Raw genomic sequence first — 24,742 nt, 5'->3', positions numbered from 1 at the left:
TCCTGGTGGAGGCATTGGCTGGTTTGCCAGAGTTGCAGTGTGATAACATGAAATGGAAGCTGGACTCTTCAAAAGTTTAGCCCAAGATGAAAGAGTCTCAACTCCTTCTCAGGGACAGTCCCTTCCCAAAGAGGAACATAGCTCCAGGCTCTCAGGGAAGGTCAGTGCTAAGCGTGGCTCCTGATTCACAGATTAAAACTTAGAGAGAATATCTCCAGTCTATTAGCTGACATCTCCTCGCTGTACAGGACTGGGACTTGCATGGGGGGTGTCTGCTGTTCCAGTCTACAAGTGCTCCCTCCAGAGATCAGCAACTTCCTGCCTGAAACAGCTTTGCAAAGCTTTCACCCCCAGAGGGAAGGAAGAGTTGTGCGTTTTTAAGGCTCTCCACAGAAGGGCGACCGCCGGGGCTGCTCTCCAGGGCTGCTCTCCAGGGCTGCTGCAGCTTACTGGAACGCCTGGTGGAAACGTGGCAGTGTGGTTGTGCTCAAGCTGGAGGTGAAGACGGGGGGCAGTGAATGAAGGGGCCCAAAGTTCAGCGAGGCCCCGGCTCCAGGAGACTCTTGAGGTTGGTGTTGCAAAGTGGTAAGCAGTGGCTGCGTCTCCCCCTGTGAGTAGCCCATGACCAGTCCCCCCGACGACACGGGTGGGTTGCAAGGAGGAAGATTTAAGGGGAGGAAGCCAAGAAGATGAGAGAAGTCCATGTTAGCAGCACAGAGAGCCTCTGAGAGGTTAGCAGGGCTCTTGGAAAGCAAAGCCTCATCCAGGGGAGGTGGCTGAGGCGAGGAGGACTGAGGCTCACCAGATGAGAGAGACAGGCTGCCAGGGAAGTCTGACAAAAAGCTGTCCACCTCTACTTTGGGTAGTTTCTCAGGCAAATATGAGGTAGATCCAAGCTGATACTTTGGAGGAGGTTGCGGTGGGGAGGAGATGGGAGAAGACTCCAGAGGGTAGCTCATTCCCATTGGAAGAGAATTGGGAACCAAAGAATGGGGCATCCCTGAGCTTGGCATGGTTTGGAGATGCGTGCTGTACATGCCCACAGGCAACACGCCAGGGAAGCTCTTACCACCTATCACGTCTCTGGATGCCACGCACAGGACGGGGCTCAGCTCCTCTTTCACAGCCACAGACGAGCTGCAGCTCAGGAGCCCCAGCATGTCAACCGGCTCTGTCTTAATCTTCAGCAGTTCCTGGGAGTGGCTTTTCTTCACGTGCCGGGTGAGGTGGTCTTTGCGCCCAAACCTCTGGGCACAGTACTGGCACAGGAAGTCCTTCCGCCCCGTGTGCACCACCAAGTGCCTCCGCACGTCCTTGCGGGTGTAGAAGCGCCTGTCGCAGTGGTCGCAGGGGTGCTTCTTCTCCTTCGCCCCGCCGGACGCGCGCCTGGAGTGCGCCTTGAGGTGCTCCAGCAGGACCTGGGTGCTCTCGAAGGTCTGGAGACACACCTTGCAGCTGAGGTCGCCGCTGGCGGCCGCGTGCATGGCCAGGTGCCGCCGGAAGCCCAGCTTGGTGTTGTAGTTCTTGCCGCACTCGGGGCAGTGCAGGGCCTCCTTGTTGGGGTCGTGGGTCTGCAGGTGGTTGCGCAGGTGGTCCTTGCGGTGGAACATCTTCTCGCAGTACATGCACTGGTGAGGCTTCTGAGCAGAGTGCGTGGCCATGTGCCTTTTGGGAGAAAAGCAGGCAGGTTTAGAGCAGCATCCAGCCCCTGGGAGAACAAACGCTACTTCTCCAGAGCTCTCCTCGTGTCCTACACTTCACGCACCGAAAAACCCAGGTGGGGTTTTAGCAGCACCCCAGGGTGCTGCCCTGAGAGCCTGAGCAGAGGGGGCTTCCCAGGCACAGCCAGTGTTTCAAGCAGCAGCTACAGAAGCTGCCTCAGCACTGCCCTGGAATGCAGCACCTCCACACAGGTCAAATCCAGTTGGCTACTCAGCTCCTGTTCATAGAATCACAGGGGTGGGAAGGGACCCCCAGAGCTCATGGGGTCCAACCCCCTGCCAAAGCAGCTCCCCAGCTCATATTGCACAGGGCGGCGTCCAGACGGGGCTGGAATCTCTCCAGAGATGGAGACTCCACACCCCCTGGGCAGCCTGTTCCAGGGCTCCCTCACCCTCCCTGGGGAAAAGTTCTTCCTCTGCTCTAACTTGCAGCCATTGCCCCTTGTCCTGTCCCCACAGACACTGACAAGGGGCTGCCCATTTCCCCCTGCATCCCATCCTTCAGATATTGATAAACATTAATAAGGTCCCCCCTGAGTCTTCTTCTCCCCAGGCTGAACAGCCCCAGCTCCCTCAGCCTTTCCTCACAGGGGAGATGCTCCAGGCCCTTCAGCATCTCTGTCCCTCCTCTGGACTCTCTCCAGGAGATCCCTGTCTGTTTGATCCCAGGGAGCCCAGAACTGGACACAACACTCCAGGTGGGGCCTGGCCAGGGCAGAGCAGAGGGGGAGGATCCCCTCCTGTGACCTGCTGGCCACACTCCTCCTGATGCCCCCAGGATCCTGTTCTCTCTGCTGAGGCTGTCAAAGGGGGACGTGACAGTGTGTGACAAGACATGCCTGTCTGCTGGTGAGACGGCTTCGTTGCGTCAGAAGGGATCAGGCTGTGGCAACGTCTGGTGACAGCCTCTGCAGACTGACACCACCCTGGTATCTTACAGTAACAGGGTGGCTCATCTAATTTCAAGTTCCTAGTGATCAGATCATTTTTGCTGTATTTCTGTACATAAATGGGGACTCTACTTCAGGCCAGAGCAACAGCTGCCATGGAAATATTCCTGGGGTTAGAGGTAGGGCATGTAACCCACAAATGCTATCCTTGCTTTTCACTCTGGGGGTTTTTCTGCTTCAATTTCCTCCTTAGTAAAACAGAAAACAGCTTGAGCTCAGGATAAATTATTATCTGAGGTTCTAGGGAAGGTGCTTAAAGAGATGCCAAGTATGGTAATGTCTGGGACTCAACGGCTCTGCAAGGTGACAAGGGCATTTCCCCTCCACCACCTTCTCAGAAATTCAAGCACAAAAACACGATGGAGGGGGTTTCCCCTCCTTTCTGGCAGGGGAGCACTGCTTGGCTGAGGCACTCAGCAGTTACCTACCTATACAGCTTGTACTTAGAAGCAAAGGCTTTGCCACAGTGCAGCTGAGGGCAGTTGTATGGCCTCTGCTCAGGGTGAGGAAGCGCGTGAGTTCTCAGCTTGTCCACACTGCTGAAGGAGGTCTCTGATATTTCACAGTGGCATTTTCCCTGACTTTCGGTCTCTTCGCCTCTTGGTCTGGGGACTAATTTCCAGTCTGACTCTTCCTCCTCCTGCTTTGCATCTTGAATCCAGTTGGGAACACTGGGGAAGAATGCCGTCATGGCAGAGCTAGTGGAACGTGGCCATGTCAAGCAGAACTCCGGCCTCTGGGCATCTCGCCGTGGTGGTGTCCTGGTGCAGCTGCCTTGGGACCCTCTGTGACCAAACTGCTTCAACAGCAAACCATCTCCATCTGAAAGCACACAAGGGTTGGTGTTAAGACACTGCAGCTCACACCTAAGCACACAAACACAGGTGAGCATTCAGCAAGCACTGCAACTGTGTCCAGGCAGGGGAGACTCATAGCTCCACATGTCTCCTGTCCACCCTTAACCCCTCTTAGCTGGATGAAATGATGTTCAACTTCTTCCAAATAACGCTTTTTCAGGTCCTAAGAGCCAGTGTTACCTGTTATATGCCTTGTCTTCTGAAACACTGTAGGTGGGTGTCTCTCTGTAGCTCTAAATAACTCTCCCCATGAGTTTTGTGAATCACTTCTTATCCCTTTTTAGGTTGTTTTCCACAGTCTCTTCTCACTTGCTCCTGATCTCTGCTTACATGGAATTCCCTTCTAGAGCTTCTTAGAGAAACTGAAGTTCTCTTTTGGGTTTAGTTTGTTGTTTTTTTCCTTTGTCATCCATTCTGCTCCCAACCTGCTGCACTGTTCAGACTGTTTCCTAGCAAACCCACCTGAAGCACCACACAGCTGGGGGAGAACACTGGCTGTAAGCAGTAGCATCACACCTTTTTCAAGAAGGCAACAGATGCTGCTTCTCTTCAGGGTATGATCAGTCAGTGTATTTTCACTTTTCTACAGCAGGGTGGATTTTGTCCCTCTGGATTGGGAAGTCTGCTGCAGTTAATGAGCAATTTAATTCTTTTTATTCCCTTTACATGCTCATCCACTGATAGTGGAAGCTCAAACTGTTTCCTGTTCTACACAATAAACCTCCTCTTATCCTCTGCTGGCTTTCACGTTGATGAGAATCTGCATTAATCTCTCTTAGCAGGATGTTCTTGAGTGGTGTTTGTCTTGCACCGTGTTCTTGCAGGGTTCCACCACCCCCAGGCTGGTAAACGGTTAGCTGAAATAAAAACCCCAGAGGTGTCTTTCACAGAATTTAGCTGCCTGAGAAACTCTTCTTAAAATAGCATCAAACCCTCAAGCTCTTTCTTACTCCAGGATTGCTTCAGAGGGAGGAACTTCCTGCCTGCACATCAACACAAGTGCCAGTTGTGGGCAGGATGTGCAACTAGGAGGGAACTAACCAACCCCCATTAAGAAAGTGCCCTGTGAACGTTATGAATAGGTGAAATAACAATAACTGTAACTACAGCATCACTCACAGGACCAAGAGTGGCACCCTCTGCCTGGAACACACCAGGAAAGGGGACAACTCCAAGAAAACACGTCTCTGTGAGGTTTGGGAGTGTTCATTAGGAGCAGAATTCAGGTTTGTGTGGTTGAATCCACTCCGAGCAGAACAGACAAGAACTGCTGAGGTGCCACTTTGGCACAAGCCAGGGGGGTGTGACAGCTGCTCCTCCCCATCAGGGGACAGGAGACCCTCAGGGGACAGGGGGTCCAGAGCACTCTCCCTTTGTAGGTGTCTGAGGTGGTGCAGACTTCAGCCCTGTGTGGGACCTGTGCTGGAGGAGTTACCCACCTCCTGCCTCAGGGCTGTGCGTGCGTCCCGGGAGCCTCTGCCACTTCTGCCAGGTAGTTGCTTCTTCCCCTCTGAACAGGCTCAGCCATCCGTGCTGGTTTCCCAGCTACCTGAAAGGAGACAGACTTGGAACGTGGCTGTCTAACAGAGAGAGAGGTGCATTAACTACCCATCACCTTCAGAGCAGGAACCCAGAGACAAGTGAGTTAAGGCACGGCAATCTCTGGGGCTGATCACTGTAAAACTGAACCCACTCTCCTTTAAAACTGTGTGGCTCTGGTGAGAAAAAGGGCTCTACCTGTTTGGGTCTGTTTCTAAGTCTAAATGCATGTCCTAGGACACTCTGACAGCTGCAGAACGAGGAAGAAAAACCAAGATGAGAGTCTCAGCATAGTGTCAGTGGGAAGTCAGCACCACAGCTCATGCTTGGCTAGAAACCCCTCTGCACGCTCAAAATACATTCACATTTTTAAGAACTCCATCAGTTTTATTAACCTTTCCTCAAAGAACATTTCCAATGTATTCCCTGTTGACTATAACTCTGCAGCCACCGGAGAGAAACAGTCACTGCTCTGTGGAACCACTTCACCTACACTTGGTCAGAGAGTATCTTGTGCACCGTGGTGTTGGTACCTGTGCTGGAACACCCAGTGCTCTCAGAAGGTGTTGTACTGGTGCCCAGCTGCGTGGGAAAACCCTGTGACCTAAGCTGGGAGGCAAATCTGTGAACTGCCCAGGTTAAACATAACCAGGAGAAAAGAAGAAGGAGCCTGGATGAGTCCTCTGACCAGACACCACAAAGCTGTGCTGCTCTGGCTGGAGCGGGCAGGCAGCAGCAGCGGGAGGCAGCGCCTGGCAGGCTGCCTGGGGTGCTGGTCACACACATCTCCTGTGTCTGATTTGGTTTTGGCTAGTGTTGGCTTCTACTTTCTGAGCCCTGAAATGCCTCTGCTAAGGACCTGCTGCAGCACTGCCACCTCTTCACTCCTGCTGGGACAGAGGAGTTGGCCTGGGGCCTCCTGCGGCCCCTCAGCTGCGCTGGCCCGGCTGCAGCAGCGTGCCTGAAGGAGCTCACCTTGCTGCAGAGCAATTCCCAGCCCCGTGTTTCCTCCCCCGGGCCCTGCTCAGGCTCCCTGAGCCATCTGAGGCTGCCAAAGCTCCAGCCTGCCCAGCGGACGGCGGCAGGAAGCAGAAGCCAGACTCCCCGGCGGGTGAGGAGCCCCCAGCCAGCTGGCACCGGGACCCCGCCAGCCCAGCGCCGGCACAGCCGCGGCACCGGGATGCTCCTGTGCTGGGTGACTGTCCCACACCCCCACCAGGGACCACAACACCCCGACCCCCGGCAGGGCCGCCCCTCGGAGCAGGGCTTGCAAAGCCCCCTCCAGAGGGTAACACAATCCCCCCCTCCCCTCACAGTGTGCCAGCCGAGCCAGCCAGGGGCTGCACCAGACCTCAGGCTGCTCTGGGGACTGTTCTGCATCCTCTCCTGTTCCCCAGTATAACTGGGGTTTTTAATCATACGGGGCAAAACCATGGATACCTGACCTAGATGCCTTGTGAGTACCTCTGGGTGTGAAAACCACACTCCTACCTCCCCACACATCCTGCACTGGCCATTTCTGAGTCTTCCTACAGTCACAAACACCACCCCCTACACAGAATCACAGGGGTTGGAAGGGACCTCGAGAGAGCATCGGGTCCAACCCCCAACCACATCACTGTGACTCCCCAGTTTCCCCCAGGAACCCCATGATTTTCTAGCAGCCAGTAACTTCAGTTCTTTCTGGTAACTTGTTTTCTACATCCAAACAGGCTCGTTTTTCTAGTTGTGCTGCTCAAGCCTCAGTATCAGTTTCCCCCACTTGACAACTGATGGATTTTGGAAGAACCCCCCTCTGTGCCAAGTTTGCATCCACCTTTAAAACCCCAGGAAAAGCGGCTGCTCCCCTCCCACAGCACACAACCCCCCCCCGCCCCCCGCCATCCCCACAGGGTGAGTTTCCCACCTGTCGGGGCAGGGAGCAGACAGCAGACGGGACTTTAAAAGCCCCGAACCCCTTTCCTGCCCCACCGGGGAAGTCCCAAACGCCAGCATGGCCCCGGGATGACTTACTGATGCTACCAAAACCCCCGCTGTCTCACCCGCTCAGCTGCGCGGCGGCCGCGCTGGCTGCCCCCGGGCTGCGAGCGGCGGAGCCCCGAGCTGCTTCCCCCCCGCCCGGCTCCGCCGCTCGCCCCGGGAGGGAACGGGGCCTGTGTGTCCCCCCCCCCCCCCCGCCTCCCCGAGAAGGGCCCGTGGCTGCCGCCGCACCGGTGCCGCGGGGAGCGCACGTGCCGCCCCCCCCCACCCCCGTTACCATGGTGCTGCCTGAGGGGAGGGGGAGGGGGAGGGAGAGGGAGAGGCGGGCCCGGCCTACGCCCCCCCCCCCCACCTCCTCCTCCTCCTCCTCCTCCTCCCACGGCCCCCCCCTCCCCTGAGGGGACCCCGCCACCGAGGGGAGGGGGCCGCCGTGACGCCGCCCCCCGCCCTCGCCGTCCCCCTCCCTCCCTCCCCACCCCCAACTCACCCCGTTCCCCCGGGCCCCGCCAGGCGCGGCTCCGGCCCAGGCCCCGGCGGCCCCATTGTGCGGGGCATTGTGGGAGTGACGTCGCTGCCCCGCTTCCGCCTCGATGGTGGCCGCTTCCTGCTAGAGAGGCCGTTCCGCAGGGCCCCGGGGCATGTCGGGATGGGACGGCCTCCCGCAGCCCTCCGCCGAGCCGCCATGGCGGTGCCGCCGGGCCTTGTCCTCCTCCTCCTCCTCCTCGCCTCGGTGACGGCGGCGGCCGGCGCCGCGCCCGCCTGGGACGCGGCCGGTTACCTGCTGTACTGTCCCTGCATGGGTGAGGCTTCCCCGCCGCCGAGCTGCCCCGGCGCGGCCCCGGCGCGGCTGCCGGCTGAGCCCCGCTCTCGCCCCCCTCGCAGGCCGCTTCGGGAACCAGGCCGAGCACTTCCTGGGCGCCCTGGCCTTCGCCCGCACCCTCAACCGCACCCTGGCCGTGCCGCCCTGGATCGAGTACCGGCACCACCGCCCGCCCTACACCAACGTGAGCCCCGCGGGGCCGGGAGGGGAGCGGGGGATGGGGGATGGGGGGGGGGGGCAGGGCCGCGGCCTCTCCCCGCGGGGCTGGGGTGGGGGGTTGGGGGGGGGGGCAGGGCCGCGGCCTCTCCCCGCGGGGCTGGGGTGGGGGGTGGGGGGTTGGGGGGCGGCGTCGCGCCCCGTGTGCCGCCGTGAGCGAGCCGAGGGTCCCTGTGCTCCCTCCCCAGCTGCACGTTCCCTACGCCCGGCTCTTCAAGCTGGAGCCGCTGCTGCGCTACCACCGCGTCATCAGCCTGGAGGACTTCATGGAGAAGCTGGCGCCCGCGCACTGGCCCCCCGGGCGGCGAGTGGCTTACTGCTTCGAGGCGGCGGCGCAGAGGAGCGCCGACAGGAGCTCCTGCCCCATGAAGGTGAGGCCCTGCCCCAGCCCCTGCCCCAGCCCCTGGCACGGTGTGAGCTGCTCCTGTGCCAGAGGTCCTGCCTGGCTCAGGTCCCTGTTGATTTGCAAGCACAGGAGCTGTGCACCCCGAATTCGCCACCCCCTCTCAGCGTGGTGTGCTGCACCGTCCTGCTCTTCCTTGTCAGTGAATGCCTGGTGTTCGGGCAGGTGGTTGGAGTGAGTGGGGTTTGTCACTTCAGGCTCCATGGTGGCTGTCAGGAGATCTGCCCCTGTGGTGCAGTTGCCCACCTGGTTTTAAAGTAACCTCTTGAATACAAGTTTGGGAGCTGTGGTGTTGCTGTTCTTTTAAGACAGCCTTTGTGTAGCTCCCAGTTAACTGTCTTTAATGTGTTCCACACCTTCCTGAGGAGCTGGTGTGTGATGGGCTGTTGTACTCAGCCTGCTGTCCTCTGACAACAAACCCCTTAAGCTCTGCACCCCAGGGTCTTGCTAACCCTGCCTTTTGGGCTCTGCTGCCCACAGAACAAACTCTTGTCTCTCCTTTGCAGGATGGAAACCCATTTGGTCCCTTCTGGGATCAGTTCCAGGTGAATTTTGATAAGTCTGAGCTCTTCAAGGGAATTTCCTTCAGCTCTGCATACAAGGACCATTGGATCCAAAGGTAGCCAGAAGATGGAAGAGTGCTGGCATGCCAGTAACTCATGGAAACAGCTGGGCTGCTGTGTAAAGCCTTTGAATTCTGGGGGAAGAGGTGGAAGTGGTTAGTTAGCAACATCATTCAAATTCTTCCTGCTTTTCCCATTAAATAGCCACTGAACACACCCATCCTGTGGGCAGCGCTGGGTGTGAGCTCAGGCTGATTTGATTTCTGAGCCAGTAATACTTAGTCACAGGTTGGATTGTTTGCATATGCAGTTATTCTTCAGAAAGAATTTGCTTCTTGGTTGCTAATTATAAACTGTAGTTTGCTGGTTGTTTTCAGAGCCAGTTTAGCCATATCAGTCAGTGTGGGTGCTCTAGCCTGGGGTACAAGCATAACCCCTCGTTGCTGTGCCTGTGAGATTCATTCATCTGTCCAGTGATGTTAATCCCTTTCTTCCTGGGGCTGAGATCAAACACAGTGTCTGAGTTTTGCTTCATTGTTCTGTTTGTTGGCTGAACAGTTAGGGTTTGTCCTGGGTAAATTTGGAGCAATAAGTACTGTGAGTTTGGGGTGTTGATACTTCTGTTCCATCCTTCACTCAAGTCCTGTGCCATAGTCTCTGTGCAGGGTGCTGCATGTGAGGTGAGGTCACGTCTCAGTCTGCTGGTGGGTTTTCTCCACAGGTTTTCACCCTCTGAGCACCCTGTCCTGGCCCTACCTGGAGCTCCAGCCCAGTTTCCAGTCTTGGAGGAGCACCGACCTCTGCAGAAGTACATGGTGTGGTCTGATGCCATGGTGAAGAAGGGGGAAGGTTATATTCACTCCCTGCTGCTCAGGCCCTACGTGGGGATTCACCTGAGGATCGGCTCGGACTGGGTATGGTTCCTGTGTGAGGCTGGTGGCTGGACACTGGTGGTTAACTGGTGGGAAAAGCTGCTTGGGGAGGAGCTGCAGTTCAAAGAGTCACAGGGCTGGAAAAGACCTTTAAGATCATCAAGTCCAACCATTCCCATCCTAAGCTAAAGCAGAGCCCTGAGCACCTCATCTACCCCTTTTTTAAGCACATCCAGGGCTGGGGACTCAGCCCCTCCCTGGGCAGCCTGTGCCACAGCCCCACAACTCTTTCAGAGAAGAACTTTTTCCTCCCATCTGCTCTGACCCTGCCCTGGGGCAGCTTGAGCCCATTGCCCCTTGGCCCAGCTCCTGTCCCCTGGCTGCAGAGACCATCGCCCACCTCTCTGCACCCTCCTGGCAGGGCAGGGGAGGTGGGGAGAAGGTCTCCCCTCAGCCTCCTCTTGCCCAGGCTCAACACCCCCAGCTCCCTCAGCTGCTCCTCAGAGGATTTGCCCTCCAGCCCCTTCCCCAGCCTGGTTGCCCGTCTCTGCACTCGCTCCAGGACCCCAATGTCCTTCTGATGCTGAGGAGCCCAGAACTGGACCCAGCACTCGAGGTTCAGCCTCCCCAGTGCCCAGCCCAGGGGCACAATCCCCTCCCCAGCCCTACTGGCCACACTGTGTCTGACACAAGCCAGGCTGCCCTTGCCCTTCCTGGCCCCTGGGCACGCTGCTGGCTCATGGTCAGCCTGCAGCCACCCAGCACCCCCGGGTCCTTCTCCGAAGGCTGTTCCGTGGAGGCAGCCCGAACCCTCCTGGTGTTCCGTAGCTCAGGGTATTCCTCTTCCACACAGGTTGCAAGGCTGCTGGTGGGGGCTGTGGTCATGTTCTCTCTCATTTGCCCTTCAGACCTGATGTAGCTCCCCTCTCCCAACAGAGGAACGCCTGCAACATGTTGAAGGACGGGACAGCCGGGCCGCACTTCATGGCCTCGCCGCAGTGCGTGGGCTACGACCGGGGCGCCGCCACCCCTCTCACCATGGACATGTGCCTGCCAGACCTCAAGGAGATCCAGCGTGCTCTCAGGCTCTGGGTGGAGAAGACAGAAGCTCAGTCTGTTTATGTGGCTACTGATTCTGAGCCCTACACAACAGAAATACAGCAGCTCTTCCAAGGAAAGGTAAGGCTTCCAGAACCCCCTTCTGGCAGGGGTGCTTTAATAAGCACCTGCCTTGGATTCTGGCCATGGGCAGCAGGCAGTGTGTTATTCACAGACAAATACTGGCATCTCAAAGTAAATTTTGCTCATGGCAATAAAAATTATACCATAAAACTCCTCTTTTCCTAGAGGTTGATGAGCATTATCCTGCACAGTAGTAAATTTCTCCTTGAAAAACCCTTCCATTGAATAAACCTCAGCGAGTTTCAAAACTCTTTTGACACTTAGCTATTCATATATGAGTTACAGAGCAACTCCAGGCAGGGTCTGCTTGCTTTATGCTCTGTGTACCCATTTCCAGTGTTCTGCCAAGGCTTTTGGATGGCGGGCACAGGTGACTGACTGAATTTGCTTCCCTTGTTTCCCTGCAGGTCAAGGTTGTAAGCCTGCAGCCAGAAGTGCCTCAGATTGATCTGTACATCCTTGGCCAGTCTGATCACTTCATTGGGAACTGTGTCTCCTCCTTCACCGCCTTCGTGAAGAGAGAGCGGGACGTGCATGGGAGACCCTCCTCGTTTTTTGGCATGGACCATCCGCCCAGGTTACGGGATGAATTCTGACCAGGGGAGGAACAGGCTCTGTAGTTCTCAGTGCTCTGAGCTGGGTACCTTGCTGAGGGACCACTTGGTGCTAACAGTGCTCTCCTGCCTGCAGAGCACGCTGCCAGGCTGCTGCAGACCGGCTTCAGCCCTGTGATATTCCTCACAGTCCCTTCTGGCCTGTTCTGTCTGACTTCTCCTTTTCTCCCAGTGTGAGGTCAGGCAGAAAAGACATTTTTAATCATGGAATTTATAGGAAATGATAAACTATATCTAGTTTTTAAGGTGTAGCTTGCATAGCTCCCCATTCTCAGTATGTGGAGTTTGCCAGCCATCCTGATGAGGCAGCTGCTCAGATTTCCTCCTCCCTATTATTTTAATCCCCCTGTTAAATTGTAAATTTTACCTGGAGATGTTGTGAAGCTCCTTGTCTGACCTGACCAGGAGGAGTTCTTTTCAGGTCCAAAGCATTGTGAAGAATATCACATTCCCTGGAAAGGGGTGTGGGATAAAGCTCAGGGCTGGAAATGAGCCCTGGGTTGTATCGAGTGCTGCTGTTGCCTTACTGGACTCATTCCATTTCAGTGCCTCAGTTTCCAAAGAGATTTCACATCTGCTTCACAGTGGAGCTGTGGGGCACCCGAATCTCCTCACTGGTGCTAGAGAAGCACAGGGGAGCCTGTTTGAGTGTGACTGCTGCCTGTTTGTCCCATTCCTGTGTGGAACTGGGGAGAAGGCCTTTGTGGGGATGTGGGCAGGAGATCTTCTGTAGCCAGTGAAGAGCTGGAGACTTGGGGCTTGTAGCTTTGTAGCTGTTGATGTCAGGTGGAGGCCTGTGGTAGGAATGAAATGGTTTTAGGTGAAGTCTTCTAAAGTAGCTGTAGTGGGGTTTATGTCGTACCTGGGTCTGTGTTAAAGGTTTCTGCTTTTGTACTTTATAAAATGACCCCTCTGAGAACAGAACTCCCATCTGTGAGGGGAGATCCCTTTGGGGATAACTGTGGGAAGTGTCAGCTGATGGTGACATGTCAGCCCAAAGACCTCCCTTTGGCCCAGTGCAGCTCAGTGCTGGGAACACGGATAATCCCAGTGGGGCGTTGCAAGGTGACTGGTGTCTCCTGCTACTCCTGTCACTTTGTGTCCAAATACCAAGTCCAGATCTCGGTTTTTCCTGTTTGGAACCTGCCCCTTCCCTGGAGCTGTGGTTCCAGCTCTGGCTGCCTCTAGTGCGTCTGAGTTTGATGGTGGGTGTTTCTCCTCCTTGGAAACGTTTCTGAGCTCTGGAGGAGTTTGAAGGTTGAGGGGAGGGATGGCAGAGACTCATCTCCATTCCTCAGTGCTGGCTTCCACAGGTTCATGGAACTGGGTGGGTTTAGGGCCTCGGGCTGCATCCCAGTGGAGCTGGGTGGCTGGACACCTCCACAGTACCTCACTGGGTGAGCCTGGGCGCTGCTCCCAGGGCTGCCTTGCCTCCTACAGAGCAAGGGCGGCCTTTCCCCCGGTGCTGGGCAGACCGTGTGTTAAGAGAAAGGGTGGTGGGGGTGTGGTTTTGTTTGTAAACGGTATTTTTGTAATAATAAAAACCTGATTTTGTATTCACTTGGCTTGCACTGGGCTCCCTCCCTCCTTTCCTGGCCCCTTCCCTCCTTCCTTTCCTGGCCCCTTCCCTCCCTCCTTTCCTGGCCCCTTCCCTCCTTCCTTTCCTGGCCCCTTCCCTCCTTCCTTTCCTGGCCCCTTCCCTCCTTCCTTTCCTGGCCCCTTCCCTCCTTCCTTTCCTGGCCCCTTCCCTCCTTCCTTTCCTGGCCCCTTCCCTCCTTCCTTTCCTGGCCCCTTCCCTCCTTCCTTTCCTGGCCCTTTCCCTCCTTCCTTCCCTGGTCCCCTCCCTCCCTCCCTGGCCCCCTCCCTCCCTCCCTCCCTGGCCCCCTCCCTCCCTCCCTGGCTGCCGTCCCCGCTCAGCAGCCGGCGCATCTGGGCACAAAATGCGACGTTGGGGGTTCTGGGGCGCGCCCGGGCTGTGCCCGGCGCTGCCATAAGGCCCCGCGGGGCGGGGGGCGGCGGCCCCTTTGTCCCGGCTCCATCCGGGCTCCGTTGGCGGGGGGGGGGCGGCACGGCCGGGCCGGTCGTTAGGGAAGTGCCGGCTTGGGGGTGGGCGCGCGCGTTGCTAAGGAAGTGCGTCAGAGCTGGGGGCGGGGCCCCCCGCGCTGCTTCCGGCGCCGCGGAAGGAGGCGGCCGCTCGGCTCCATGGTGACGGCGCAGGTGAGTCCGCCCGGCCCGGCCCGATCCGGCCCGGCCCGGCCCGCGTGTGCGGGGGCCCCGCTGTCCCCGCCCCACCGCCCCGCGTGTGCGGCGGGACCCGCTCCGAGGAGCGCCCGGGGCGCTCACCCGGGAGTCGGTGCGTCGGTCCCCGCCGCTCCGCCCGGGTGTGACAGCGCGGGGCAGCCGCCGCCGGGGCAGCGAGCGAGGGAGGCGGCGAGCCCTGCCCGCCGCCAGGCTGCCCGCGCCCAGCCCGCGGGCGGGTGGCCCCGTTCGGGCCGGTGTCCCCCCGTCAGGCACGGCCCGTTGTCCCCGTCCGTCGAGCCGGGGGCCCAGGGAGCCCCGCAGCCCCTTCCCTGAGGCACCTGGTGTGGCGGCTGCGGGGGCCGCAGGTGACGCTCGGGCGGATCCGTAGCCAGAAGCGAGCTCAGGGTCCCAGCTGGAGCAGGCGCCCGGTGCCTGCTGCCTCCCCGGGGCGGGGGGACGCCCGAGGGGTGCTGTGCTGGTGGCGGTGCCCTGGCAGCAGAAGGCACGCCGCGGCAGGGCGGCACTCGCCAGCCCGGCTCCAGCGCGGGGGTGGATGTCCTGTGCTGTCTGTGCTGTCAGAGGAGAGCAGCGGCCGGAGGGGCGGTTGGCTTGTGGAGGAGTAAAGGACACAAGCAATTAACACAGGACACAACGAACCCACCAGTGTTTGAGAGATTTCAAGCACAAGAAAGCAGTGGGGGGTTTAAAGCGGTGGCTGAGGACGTGCAGAGGGACAGGCCTTAAGCAGCACACCAGGAAATCTTCCTGAAATCTTGAAACTTCAGCCAGGAAGCGGAGAGGCCTCAGGGCTTCAGCCTGCCAGAGGCGGGTGGGAGAAGCGATGTGTGAGTCAGAGCACAGAGGGCACGGCTGGCTGAGCTCTCCAGTCCTGGCTCCTGGACCCCTCTGAGGAGAAGTGGCTGCCTCAGCTTGTGTGCAGGTTGTGGAGTTGCTCCTTTTGTTTTTCCAGGCAAAACCTTGTGTTGAGTAAGAGAAACAAACCTGCTGGGATTTCTGCCCACCTCCGGGTCACCTGCAGCATGTTCCTGAGATGCATTTGTCTCAGCTGCACCTTGGTCCTTACAGACTCAAGTCACTTTAGGCTGAACTGATTTAATGAGTGAAGCCCCCTCCCCGTGGCAGAGCGGGTGGCAGGGCAGCATGCCCATCCCATTCCCCTTCCCAGCTCCCCTGGCCACCCCTGTCTGGCTGCACAGGGCAACTCAAGTGTTGCTCTGGAGCTTCTGGGGAGTACAAACACTGCCAGCTAATTGGATTTCTGTTTCAGTTACACTCTTGAGTGAGTCTGGGAAGAAGCCCGATGTGTTACACTCCCAGTACACTTCACAGGAGCAGCTGAAAGAATTGGAGGTGAAAATAGCCCAAATCAGGGATAAAAGAATGGAGCAGTGACTATAAAAAGAGGCTTGCATTTGAAATGGGGAAAGGTGTTGAGAGGTTACCCAGCTCCCCTTGATGGGCTATACCCAGAGGAACAGCAGATGTGCAGTGGAATTTTGGTTCAGTTTGTGCCTCTGCCGACGCTGCCGCAGAGGGGACGTGCTGGGTATTTCACTGCTGACTTCCAGGTGAGCCTAGGGATGGCAATGTGTGCTCTGGGGAAAGATGGTTTCTGGGAAAATCAACTTAATTCCATCGCTTGTTGATTCTTAGTGAGTAGAAGGATAGTTGCATTTAATGCTTCTGCAGACTTGTTCCCATCTCCATAGTCCTCTGTTGGTATTCCAGAATACATGTTCCTTGTGGGCCAGGCTGTAAAGTCACCTTTATTTGGAGTTCTTGTTTAGGAGGGAAATGTTTTTATTCAGTATCAGTCCAGGGTTCCTGTAGTGGTTTGAATTCACTGTGCAGGTTGTAGAGCTGCACGTTCCTCATCTTCCTCCTGGTAGTTACTGTGTGCTTTCCTGGGAATAGCAAGGAGCAAGGACTCTCCTCACAAAGCCAAGCAGCTTCCAAAGGCCATACTGGGGTTTCCAAACAATCCCTAAACATGTTTGTTTGTGGTTCTTGCGTTGCTCTTTGTAGTGCAGACAGACAGTCTGGACACTGGGGTAGAGATGTGATGTTTCCTTTCTCAGTCCTCTAGCTCTGCTCCTGAGATTCTCTGTCGCCCTGTTGGAGCAGCTCTCCTGAGACATGCAATTACCAAGTGTGGAATAAATTAGACAGTGTCTGTGTGCTTCTGCAGAGCCAGCTGGTAGTGGAAGAGCAAGGCTGTCCTGAGGAGTCCAGACTGAACCTGTGCCAGTGCTACCTGGGGCTTCCAGAGTTTTACACTTAGTTCCAGTTGGCAGAAGGATCTCAGAGCTCTTCCTGAAATAGATTGTTTTAAAAAGCTCATTAGAAATGACCCAGCACTCCACAAGCTGGGCCAGTTAGACCTTCCCTGGGAGGCTGTCGCTGCAGCACTAACACAGCCTCTGTGTTCTGTTCTACATGGCAGCTCCTTGTGCCAGCAACTCAGGGATGTGACAGCGCCTCTTGCTTGGGCAGAGCTGGCTTCTGGGGGAAATCCTGATAGGAATATATTGCCAGAAGGAAAAATGATGGCACAGACCCCTGTGAACTGTTGTGACTGAAATACCCACAGCGAGTAGGATTGTCTTTGGTATCCCCACAAAAGCTGATGGGTGATCCTGAGGAGGATGCCAAGGTTAGTGTGCAGGATCCTTTCACCAGGGCAGTTGCATTACAGGAGGAGGAGGCAGGGCTCAGAGCAGTGAGTGCTTCATGAAATTTTTATGAGAAGTGATGTGAAAGGAGCTTAAACTCACCCTCAGAAGCCTGAGGAGGGCAAATCCTGGCAGGTGTCCACTTCACACCCTGGTGTCCTCTGGTTGCTTGAGCATTAGATGAGGCATGATGTAGATTACTCCAAGTTTAGAGCTTTCCCTTCTGCTGCCTGCTGAGTGTGAGCAGGGCGTGCTGCTCTCTGGTTTGTGTGCTGTGATACTCGTGCAAAGAACCCCACAAATACCAGATCAACCCTGCTGGGGCTGTTGGGAAGCAGGACAGAAAGACCCAGAGTCCCAGGGCTGTGAGCACGCCAAGAGAGGCTGTCCAGTGTTGGGGCAGCAGCCACGCTTTGCCTTGCTGTCCCTCTGGGGCGAGCACAGGACCAGGGGTGACTTTGGAGGTTGGGGTGTGAAGAGCCTGAGTTTACAGGGCTACAGGGGTGCTCTCAGCGGGGGTGGCAGCACACACCCTCACCTGGCTGCAGGGAGGTGGTGGAAATTGCAGGCTGAACACGAGCCAGCAGCGTGCCCAGGGGCCAGGAAGGGCAAGGGCATCCTGGCTTGTGTCAGACACAGTGTGGCCAGTGGGGCTGGGGAGGGGATTTTGCCCCTGGGCTGGGCACTGGGGAGGCTGCACCTCGAGTGCTGGGTCCAGTTCTGGGATCCTCAGCACCAGAAGGACATTGAGGTCCTGGAGTGAGTCCAGAGAAGGGCAACCAGGCTGGGGAAGGGGCTGGAGGGCAAATCCTCTGAGGAGCAGCTGAGGGAGCTGGGGGTGTTGAGCCTGGAGAAGAGGAGGCTGAGGGGAGCCCTTCTCCCCACCTCCCCTGCCCTGCCAGGAGGGTGCAGAGAGGTGGGCGATGGTCTCTTCAGCCAGGGGACAGGGGATGGGACAAGGGGCAATGGGCTCAAGCTGCCCCAGGGCAGGTTTAGATTGGACGTTAGAAAAAAGTTCTTTACTGAAAGCTGTGGGGCTGTGGCACAGGCTGCCCAGGGAGGGGCTGAGGCACCTTCCCTGGGGGTGTTTAAAACAAGGGTAGATGAGGTGCTCAGGGCTCTGGTTTAGCTTAGGATGGGAATGGTTGGACTTGATGATCTTAAAGGTCTTTTCCAACCTTGTGAACCTGTGACTTCTGTGAAATAATTCCTCTTGATTGCCCACTGATTCCAGAGCCCAGCTCACTGGGGCAGTTCACTCTCCTTACTGGTTTGTTCTGCTGTACCTGCACAGGTTGGAAGGCTGGGCTATGTTTGGCTGCTGCCTTTCCTTTGTAGATTGCAAGATTGGGTAAAAATCTTACTTGACAATTATTTTCAGTTGCTTCTTGACAGAAAGGAAAAGTAACATCAGTGTTCCCACGTGTGGAAATGAGGAATATTCAGGGGATGTGGTGTCTGGAAACAGACAAACTCTGTAGTGACTTGATCTTGAATCCTTGCAGTGGCTGCTGCCCAATTAAAGATGTATTATTCCATAAGCAGGCTTCCTGAAAGGGACCTTAAACATGTACTGCACAGGAGGGGAGAAGCATCTGGGCAGCATTCCAGGGATTGCTGTCATTTAAAATAAACCCCAGGCATAGGGGGTTTAAAACTTTCAGGGCAGGGTGGTTCTGATGACACAGCGCATCACGTGGGGGGATGCTGGAATAGAAAGGTCTCAGACACTGGAGAAGGTTTTGTCAGCACATGGGAGGTGTGAGAAGAGGCACCTCAGGAGATACTGTATTTATAATTCAGAGCTTCTCTTGAGTCATGGTAGGGAGGTGAAGGACTTTCCTCAAAGCACCTGGCTGATTCCCTCTCAAGAGCCTGAGCGATGTGGAGAGGGCAAGTCTGTACTGGTTTTCAGAGTGAGAGATTTAAACCAGGCTGACTGTGAAGGGAATCAATGGCAAAGTATCATATTATTTGTATAAATAGTCTGCAATGCATTCTGATTATTTTTAAAGGTCAGGAAAAGGCTCTCTACCAGCTGTAAGGATGTGGTTTGATGCGGATTCTTTGCTGTAGCACTTGCATAAAGGATACTGATTGATGGACAGGCTCTGGGGAAATACCACCAGCTCAGCTCAGGCTTTCTTCAGGTTTTCACACTGTACTTTTCTCCTTTCCTTCAGAATCCCTCACAACTTCATGCCTGCAAAATGCTGCTCGGATAGAGGAGTCGGATCTTTGGCGTGGTGAAAAATCGCCGCCTGCAGAAAGCTGCCATCACATGTTCCTCCTCTGGCTCTGCTTTAGGTTTCTGGCACGGAATCATCCAGCCATCAGGCCACACCAGCCACAGAGCTGCTGCCATGTCTAAGCTGAAGAGCTCCGAGTCTGTTCGGGTGGTGGTGCGATGCCGGCCGATGAACAGCAAGGAGAAGACGGCCTCGTATGAGAGAGTGGTTAACGTGGACGTCAAGCTGGGGCAGGTCTCGGTGAAGAACCCGCGGGGAACGGCTCACGAGCTGCCCAAGACGTTCACCTTCGATGCTGTGTATGACTGGAATTCCAAACAGGTTGAGCTCTACGATGAGACCTTCAGACCTCTGGTGGACTCTGTTCTGCAGGGGTTCAACGGGACAATTTTTGCGTACGGGCAGACTGGGACGGGGAAAACCTACACCATGGAAGGGGTGCGTGGGGACCCCGAGAAAAGAGGGGTCATCCCCAATTCCTTCGATCACATCTTCACCCACATCTCCCGATCTCAAAACCAGCAGTACCTAGTTAGAGCATCTTACCTGGAAATATACCAAGAGGAAATCAGAGACTTGTTGTCAAAGGACCAGTCCAAGCGCCTGGAGCTGAAGGAGAGGCCGGACACCGGCGTGTACGTGAAGGACTTGTCCTCCTTTGTGACAAAAAGCGTCAAAGAGATCGAGCATGTCATGAACGTGGGGAACCAGAACCGCTCTGTGGGTGCCACCAACATGAACGAGCACAGCTCCCGCTCCCACGCCATCTTCGTGATCACCATCGAGTGCAGCGAGCTGGGGCTGGACGGGGAGAACCACATCCGCGTGGGCAAGCTCAACCTGGTCGACCTCGCCGGCAGCGAGCGGCAAGCCAAGACCGGGGCGCAGGGGGAGAGGCTGAAGGAAGCGACCAAAATCAACCTCTCCCTGTCGGCTCTGGGCAACGTTATCTCTGCCCTGGTAGACGGCAAGAGCACACACATTCCGTACCGGGACTCGAAGCTGACCAGGTTACTCCAGGACTCGCTGGGTGGCAATGCCAAAACTGTGATGGTGGCCAATATAGGCCCTGCCTCTTACAACGTGGAGGAAACTCTGACCACCCTGAGATACGCCAATCGTGCCAAGAACATCAAGAACAAGCCACGAGTGAATGAGGATCCTAAGGATGCTCTGCTACGGGAGTTCCAGGAGGAGATCGCTCGGCTCAAGGCACAGCTGGAGAAACGGTCCATTGGCAAAAGAAAGAGGAGGGAAAGGAGGAGGGATGGTGGGGAAGAGGAGGAGGACACCGAGGAGGGTGAGGATGAGGGAGATGACAAAGATGACTATTGGAGGGAGCAACAAGAAAAGCTGGAGATCGAGAAGAAAGCTATAGTGGAGGATCACAGCTTGGTAGCGGAAGAGAAGATGAGACTGCTGAAGGAGAAAGAGAAGAAAATGGAGGACCTGAGGCGAGAGAAGGAGGCGACAGAAATGCTGAGTGCTAAAATCAAGGTAGAGTGCTTGCTTGCCACACTTGCTGAAAGCACAGGCTGTGGTCACTGAGAGAATCATAGGATCCCAGACTGGGCTGGGCTGGGAGGGACCCCAAGGGTCACAGAGCTCCAACCCCCTGCCACAGGCAGGGACACCAACCTCCAGCCCTGGAGCTACACAAGGTTGCCCAGGGCCCCAGCCAACCTGGCCTTGAACACCCCCAGGGATGGGGCACCCACCCCCTCTCTGGGCAGCCCCTTCCAGCCCCTCACCACTCTCTCTGCAAAGAACTTCCCCCTAATATCCACTTTAACCCTTCCTTCCTTCAGCTTCACTCCATCCCCCTTGTCCTGCCAGTCTCTGCCCTTTAACAAGCTGATTCCCCTCCTGTTCTCTGCTCCCTTCAGGGACTGGAAGGCTGCAATGAGAGAAACTCAGGACCTTGTTTTTTTCCTTTCAGGCAATGGAAAGCAAGCTGCTGGTGGGGGGGAAAAATATCGTGGATCACACCAACGAGCAGCAGAAAATCCTGGAGCAGAAACGACAGGAAATCGCAGAACAGGTACAAGGAAGAAGGTTTGTGACTTTGCATGGAGAGCCCAGCTGCAGAGCTCCACAAAACATTGTGTCAGGAGAAACAATAGGAACATTTGCCTGTAGTTAACCCTGAAATAGATTTCATAGCAATCATTAATCACAAAAGAAGGAGGATGGGCTTGTCCCCTGTTTGGCATTGTATAACATACATAAAGAAGGTTCAGAATAGTTTTCTTCCAGCTTTACACATTAAAGTTTTATATTCTATTGTGACTGGAGCTGTCTGTAAGTGAAAAACCAGTTGTAAGACCGTGGAGAGTGACAGTTCAGCCATTAGCTCACAGGAGGGCTCTTTACTATGTACCAAAAGTTGATTTTATTTTCTGTTGGTGATTCTTGAAGTGCAACAACTGGTATGAATTGCTGAAAAAGAATCTAAACATGACATTTGAGTCCTTTCCTTGAAGCTTGGGGGCATGTAGCCACACGATCTGATGGCAGGAGCAGTGTAAAGATAAAGAAGAGTTAATGCTTCTGGGTGAGGAACTAGAAGATAAAGGAAAAGCCCTGGAACCCAGGGGAATAAAAACACATGGAGAGTTGGTTTGGTGCAGGTCAGCCTGGAGGTGCCAGTGGAATTCTGGTCTTTAACACTGTGGATCCTGTTCTGCAGAAACGTCGGGAGCGGGAGATCCAACAGCAGATGGAAAGTCGGGATGAGGAAACACTGGAGCTGAAGGAGACCTACAGTTCCCTCCAGCAAGAGGTGGATATAAAGACCAAAAAACTCAAAAAGGTAAAAAGAAAACGATGCCCTATCTAGTAGGTTGGGAGTTGTGTGTGGAAAGATCCCTGGCAGGTCGTGACTCTGGCTCTTGTCGGTGGTTCCAGTTGTTTTCCAAGCTGCAGGCTGTGAAGGCAGAGATCCACGATCTGCAAGAGGAGCACATCAAGGAGCGCCAGGAACTGGAACAGACACAGAATGAACTCACCAGGGAACTGAAGCTAAAGTAAGCCACATCATTCCATTGCCTGCCATGAACTGTGGCAGAGAGGGTTCCTTCGGTTGGGGAAGGGAGGGACTGTGTTGCACGTGCTTTTGGGGCAAGATTTTAACATGAGAAAGCTACAACGTGCCTCATTTTCCAGGGCTGTATTAAGTCAGTGGGACAGGAGCTGTGGAGAAAGCCACCTGCTAGCTACATTTCTTGTGTATTTCCCTTTGCATGTAGGCACCTGATTATTGAAAACTTCATTCCCTTGGAAGAAAAAAATAAGATCATGAACAGATCGTTCTTTGATGAAGAGGAGGACCAGTGGAAACTGCATCCCATCACCCGTCTGGAGTGAGTGTACTTCCAGTTTGGTTTTGGGGTTGGAATTAGAGGTGACAGAAGGGTTGATCTAGGGATTTAAACCGACCCTCCAGTGTTTGTAGCTTCTTGCTGCACAGTAAGATTAAAAAAATACTCCCCTTAGTAGGCTGAAGAAAATAGGAATGTAGATTTAGGAGAGTTCTGGGAAGATTAAGGTTTTTCTTCTAGATGAGCCCAACAGTTATATGTAAAATCCAGGGAATAGTGCATTACCTGCTGTAAAAGAGCAGTCAACTCCTATATTTCTTCCCTGTTTTAGATAGAAAAGCTCTCAAAAATAATGATGATGAGAGCTGTGGCTGGATCCTGCCTCTCTGCACAGAAATGTCTCCACAGCTCTGTGTAGTAAAACTATGTAGGAATCCTCCCCTTTGTGCAGGGAGCAGGTGACCCAGGACAACTCTCTTGTCTCCCTGTGTCTGGCTGTAGGGAGCTGTTCCCACAAGTGCAGCCTAGGTGGTTTCTGCCCTGGTGAAGCATGTGTGGATGGGTTAGCTCATAAACTCCAGGAGGAGTGGTTGGTTTTGGTGTGTAATGGACTGAGTGTTTTTCTCTAGTAACCAGCAGATGATGAAGAGACCAGTGTCTGCTGTAGGATACAAAAGGCCTCTGAGCCAACACGCCAGGACCTCCATGCTGATTCGGCCAGAGGCTCGGTACAGGGTAAGCCCAGACCTGGTTCCCACCTCCCTGTCTTCACCCTCCCACTCAGGGGAATGTGAACTTCAGAGTTTTTCCATGGGATGTAATTTTTTACAGTGCCCTGCATACATTCATCAAGTGTTTACAAAGTATTTCAGAACAAGCTTCTGGAGGGGAAAGAAGCAATTGCCATGAAAACCTGTGGAACTTCTTCTTTTACTGTCACAGGCAGAGAATATTGTGTTACTGGAGCTGGACATGCCCAGCAGAACCACGAGGGACTATGAGGGCCCAGCCATTGATCCCAAAGTTCAGGCAGCTCTAGAAGCAGCTCTGCAGGATGAAGATGAGATACAGGTGGACGCTTCAACCTTTGAGAGCACTTCAAACAAGAAGTCAAAACCCAGGTGAGTTGGAGGTTGGGAGAGCAGGGTAGCCAACAGTAGAAGCATGAGTACAGCTGCTGTCTGTCAACACGTCCTGTCAGTGAAGTTAAGGTGAGCTTGGCTGTAAAGCAGAGACAGAGAGAGAAAGGAGCACAGGATGGAAGAGAAAGGTGAGACTGATCAGAGAATAAATCCAGTTTTTAAAAAAATCAGCTTTTGGAAGATTAATGTGGATGAGTAACAGGTGACATTGCTGGGGCTTTTTGTTTATCTTTTCATTTTTTACTTCTTCAGGCCTAAAACTGGAAGGAAATCAGGGGGCTCCTCCTCAGCAGGCACCCATAGCTCTCAGCTCTACCCACAGTCCCGAGGGCTGGTTCCAAAGTAAGACCAGCAGTTCCTCTCCAGGGCACGAACAGCCTTTGCCTTCTGAGAGCAGAGACAGATTAAAACCTGCAGAGAGAACTCCCAGCCAGACTCCAGCCCCTTTCCCCTGGAGATGGCCTCTTTGCTGTTTGACTTGTGCCAGTCCAGGTGCTCTGAGCCACAGGAAGAGCCGTGCTTGCAATCCCGCGTTTGGCCTCTGTGGGAAACAGACTGTAGTTAGGGAATGAGAAATGCATGAGGTACCTTACAGTGTGTTAGAAGCAATGGGAAGCATGGGAATCACCTCACAGCGTCGCTGTCTCTCCTTCTGCACTGGCCCTTTTGCTGCACTGGGCTTTTTTTGTTTGGTTTATATTTTTTTTTTGCTGTTGGGCAATAAGAAGACAGAATTCAAAGTCATCTCAGCAGAACCACCGCTCCAGAGCTCCACAGTGAGAAGCTAATGAGGCTGAAAAGCAGAGGATCTGTTCAGACCTGACTGGGTGCATAGTTGTTCTTCTTCCTGCTGGACAAGACTGGTATCATCGTTGGGGGTTCAGAAGTGGGTCTGAGTAGGCAGGGTGGCAGTGGTCAGCATGTACTCACCACCAGGTAGCTGTGCCTCCCTTAAGAGGAGGGTCTTGGAATCAACTTTGCCCCCTCTAGAAAGGAAGCAGTAGAAACTGAAGTCCTTTCCTTGCTTGCAGGCATAAGCAAGAGCCCCTCTAAACTGACCTCCTGAAGACCTCACCCCTACCAACAGGAACCACCTTGTCAGAGAACACACCTGCACACCAGTGCCAGCCCTGCAGCTTTCTCCCTCTCTCTTGCCCTCATCTTTCCCCCCCTGGCATTCCAGACCAGGCTCCAGCTGAGGTCTCTGAACTGTGGGGTGGCTCAGGGCCGTTTTCTCACGTCTCCCTGGGCTCACAGCAGCGTGGCTGTGGCTCAGAGCTGGCTGGCTGGCAGGGCTGGCTCTGCTCTCCCCTGTAAGCTGGGCAGAGGGCAGAGTGCTGTACCATGGAGCTGCCTCTGAGCACGCTCTTCTTGCAAGTG

General features: G+C 55.1%; 3 protein-coding genes across 3 annotated transcripts; 2 read left to right on the top strand and 1 right to left on the bottom strand.

Moving 5' to 3' along the window:
• Positions 1-446: 446 nt before the first annotated feature.
• Positions 447-3,383, bottom strand: PLAGL2 (PLAG1 like zinc finger 2; the record flags this gene model as incomplete). Its single annotated transcript, XM_084271674.1, has 2 exons — positions 3,100-3,383; positions 447-1,665 (listed from the first exon to the last, which is right to left on the bottom strand). Exons 1-2 carry the CDS (start codon positions 3,360-3,362, stop codon positions 447-449), a joined length of 1,482 nt encoding a protein of 493 aa, XP_084127800.1. The 5' UTR covers positions 3,363-3,383.
• A 4,310-nt stretch (positions 3,384-7,693) lies between these two features.
• On the top strand, positions 7,694-13,271 carry POFUT1 (protein O-fucosyltransferase 1; the record flags this gene model as incomplete). The annotated part of the gene is made up of 7 exons (XM_084271635.1): positions 7,694-7,847; positions 7,930-8,051; positions 8,272-8,454; positions 8,993-9,105; positions 9,771-9,963; positions 10,858-11,100; positions 11,511-13,271. The coding sequence occupies 7 exons, from the start codon at positions 7,694-7,696 to the stop codon at positions 11,697-11,699; spliced, it is 1,197 nt and encodes a 398-aa protein (XP_084127761.1). The 3' UTR covers positions 11,700-13,271.
• A 5,743-nt stretch (positions 13,272-19,014) lies between these two features.
• On the top strand, positions 19,015-24,036 carry KIF3B (kinesin family member 3B; the record flags this gene model as incomplete). The annotated part of the gene is made up of 8 exons (XM_084271628.1): positions 19,015-20,397; positions 20,840-20,941; positions 21,590-21,712; positions 21,808-21,926; positions 22,149-22,262; positions 22,850-22,955; positions 23,163-23,341; positions 23,615-24,036. 8 exons carry the CDS (start codon positions 19,015-19,017, stop codon positions 23,706-23,708), a joined length of 2,220 nt encoding a protein of 739 aa, XP_084127754.1. The 3' UTR covers positions 23,709-24,036.
• Positions 24,037-24,742: the final 706 nt, after the last annotated feature.

The sequence above is a fragment of the Gallinula chloropus genome (genome assembly GCF_964237585.1).
Source record: "Gallinula chloropus genome assembly, chromosome: 16".
Lineage (NCBI taxonomy): Eukaryota > Metazoa > Chordata > Aves > Gruiformes > Rallidae > Gallinula > Gallinula chloropus.
Note: the sequence above shows the minus strand (reverse complement) of the source record. Positions and strands in the feature narration are given on the sequence as shown.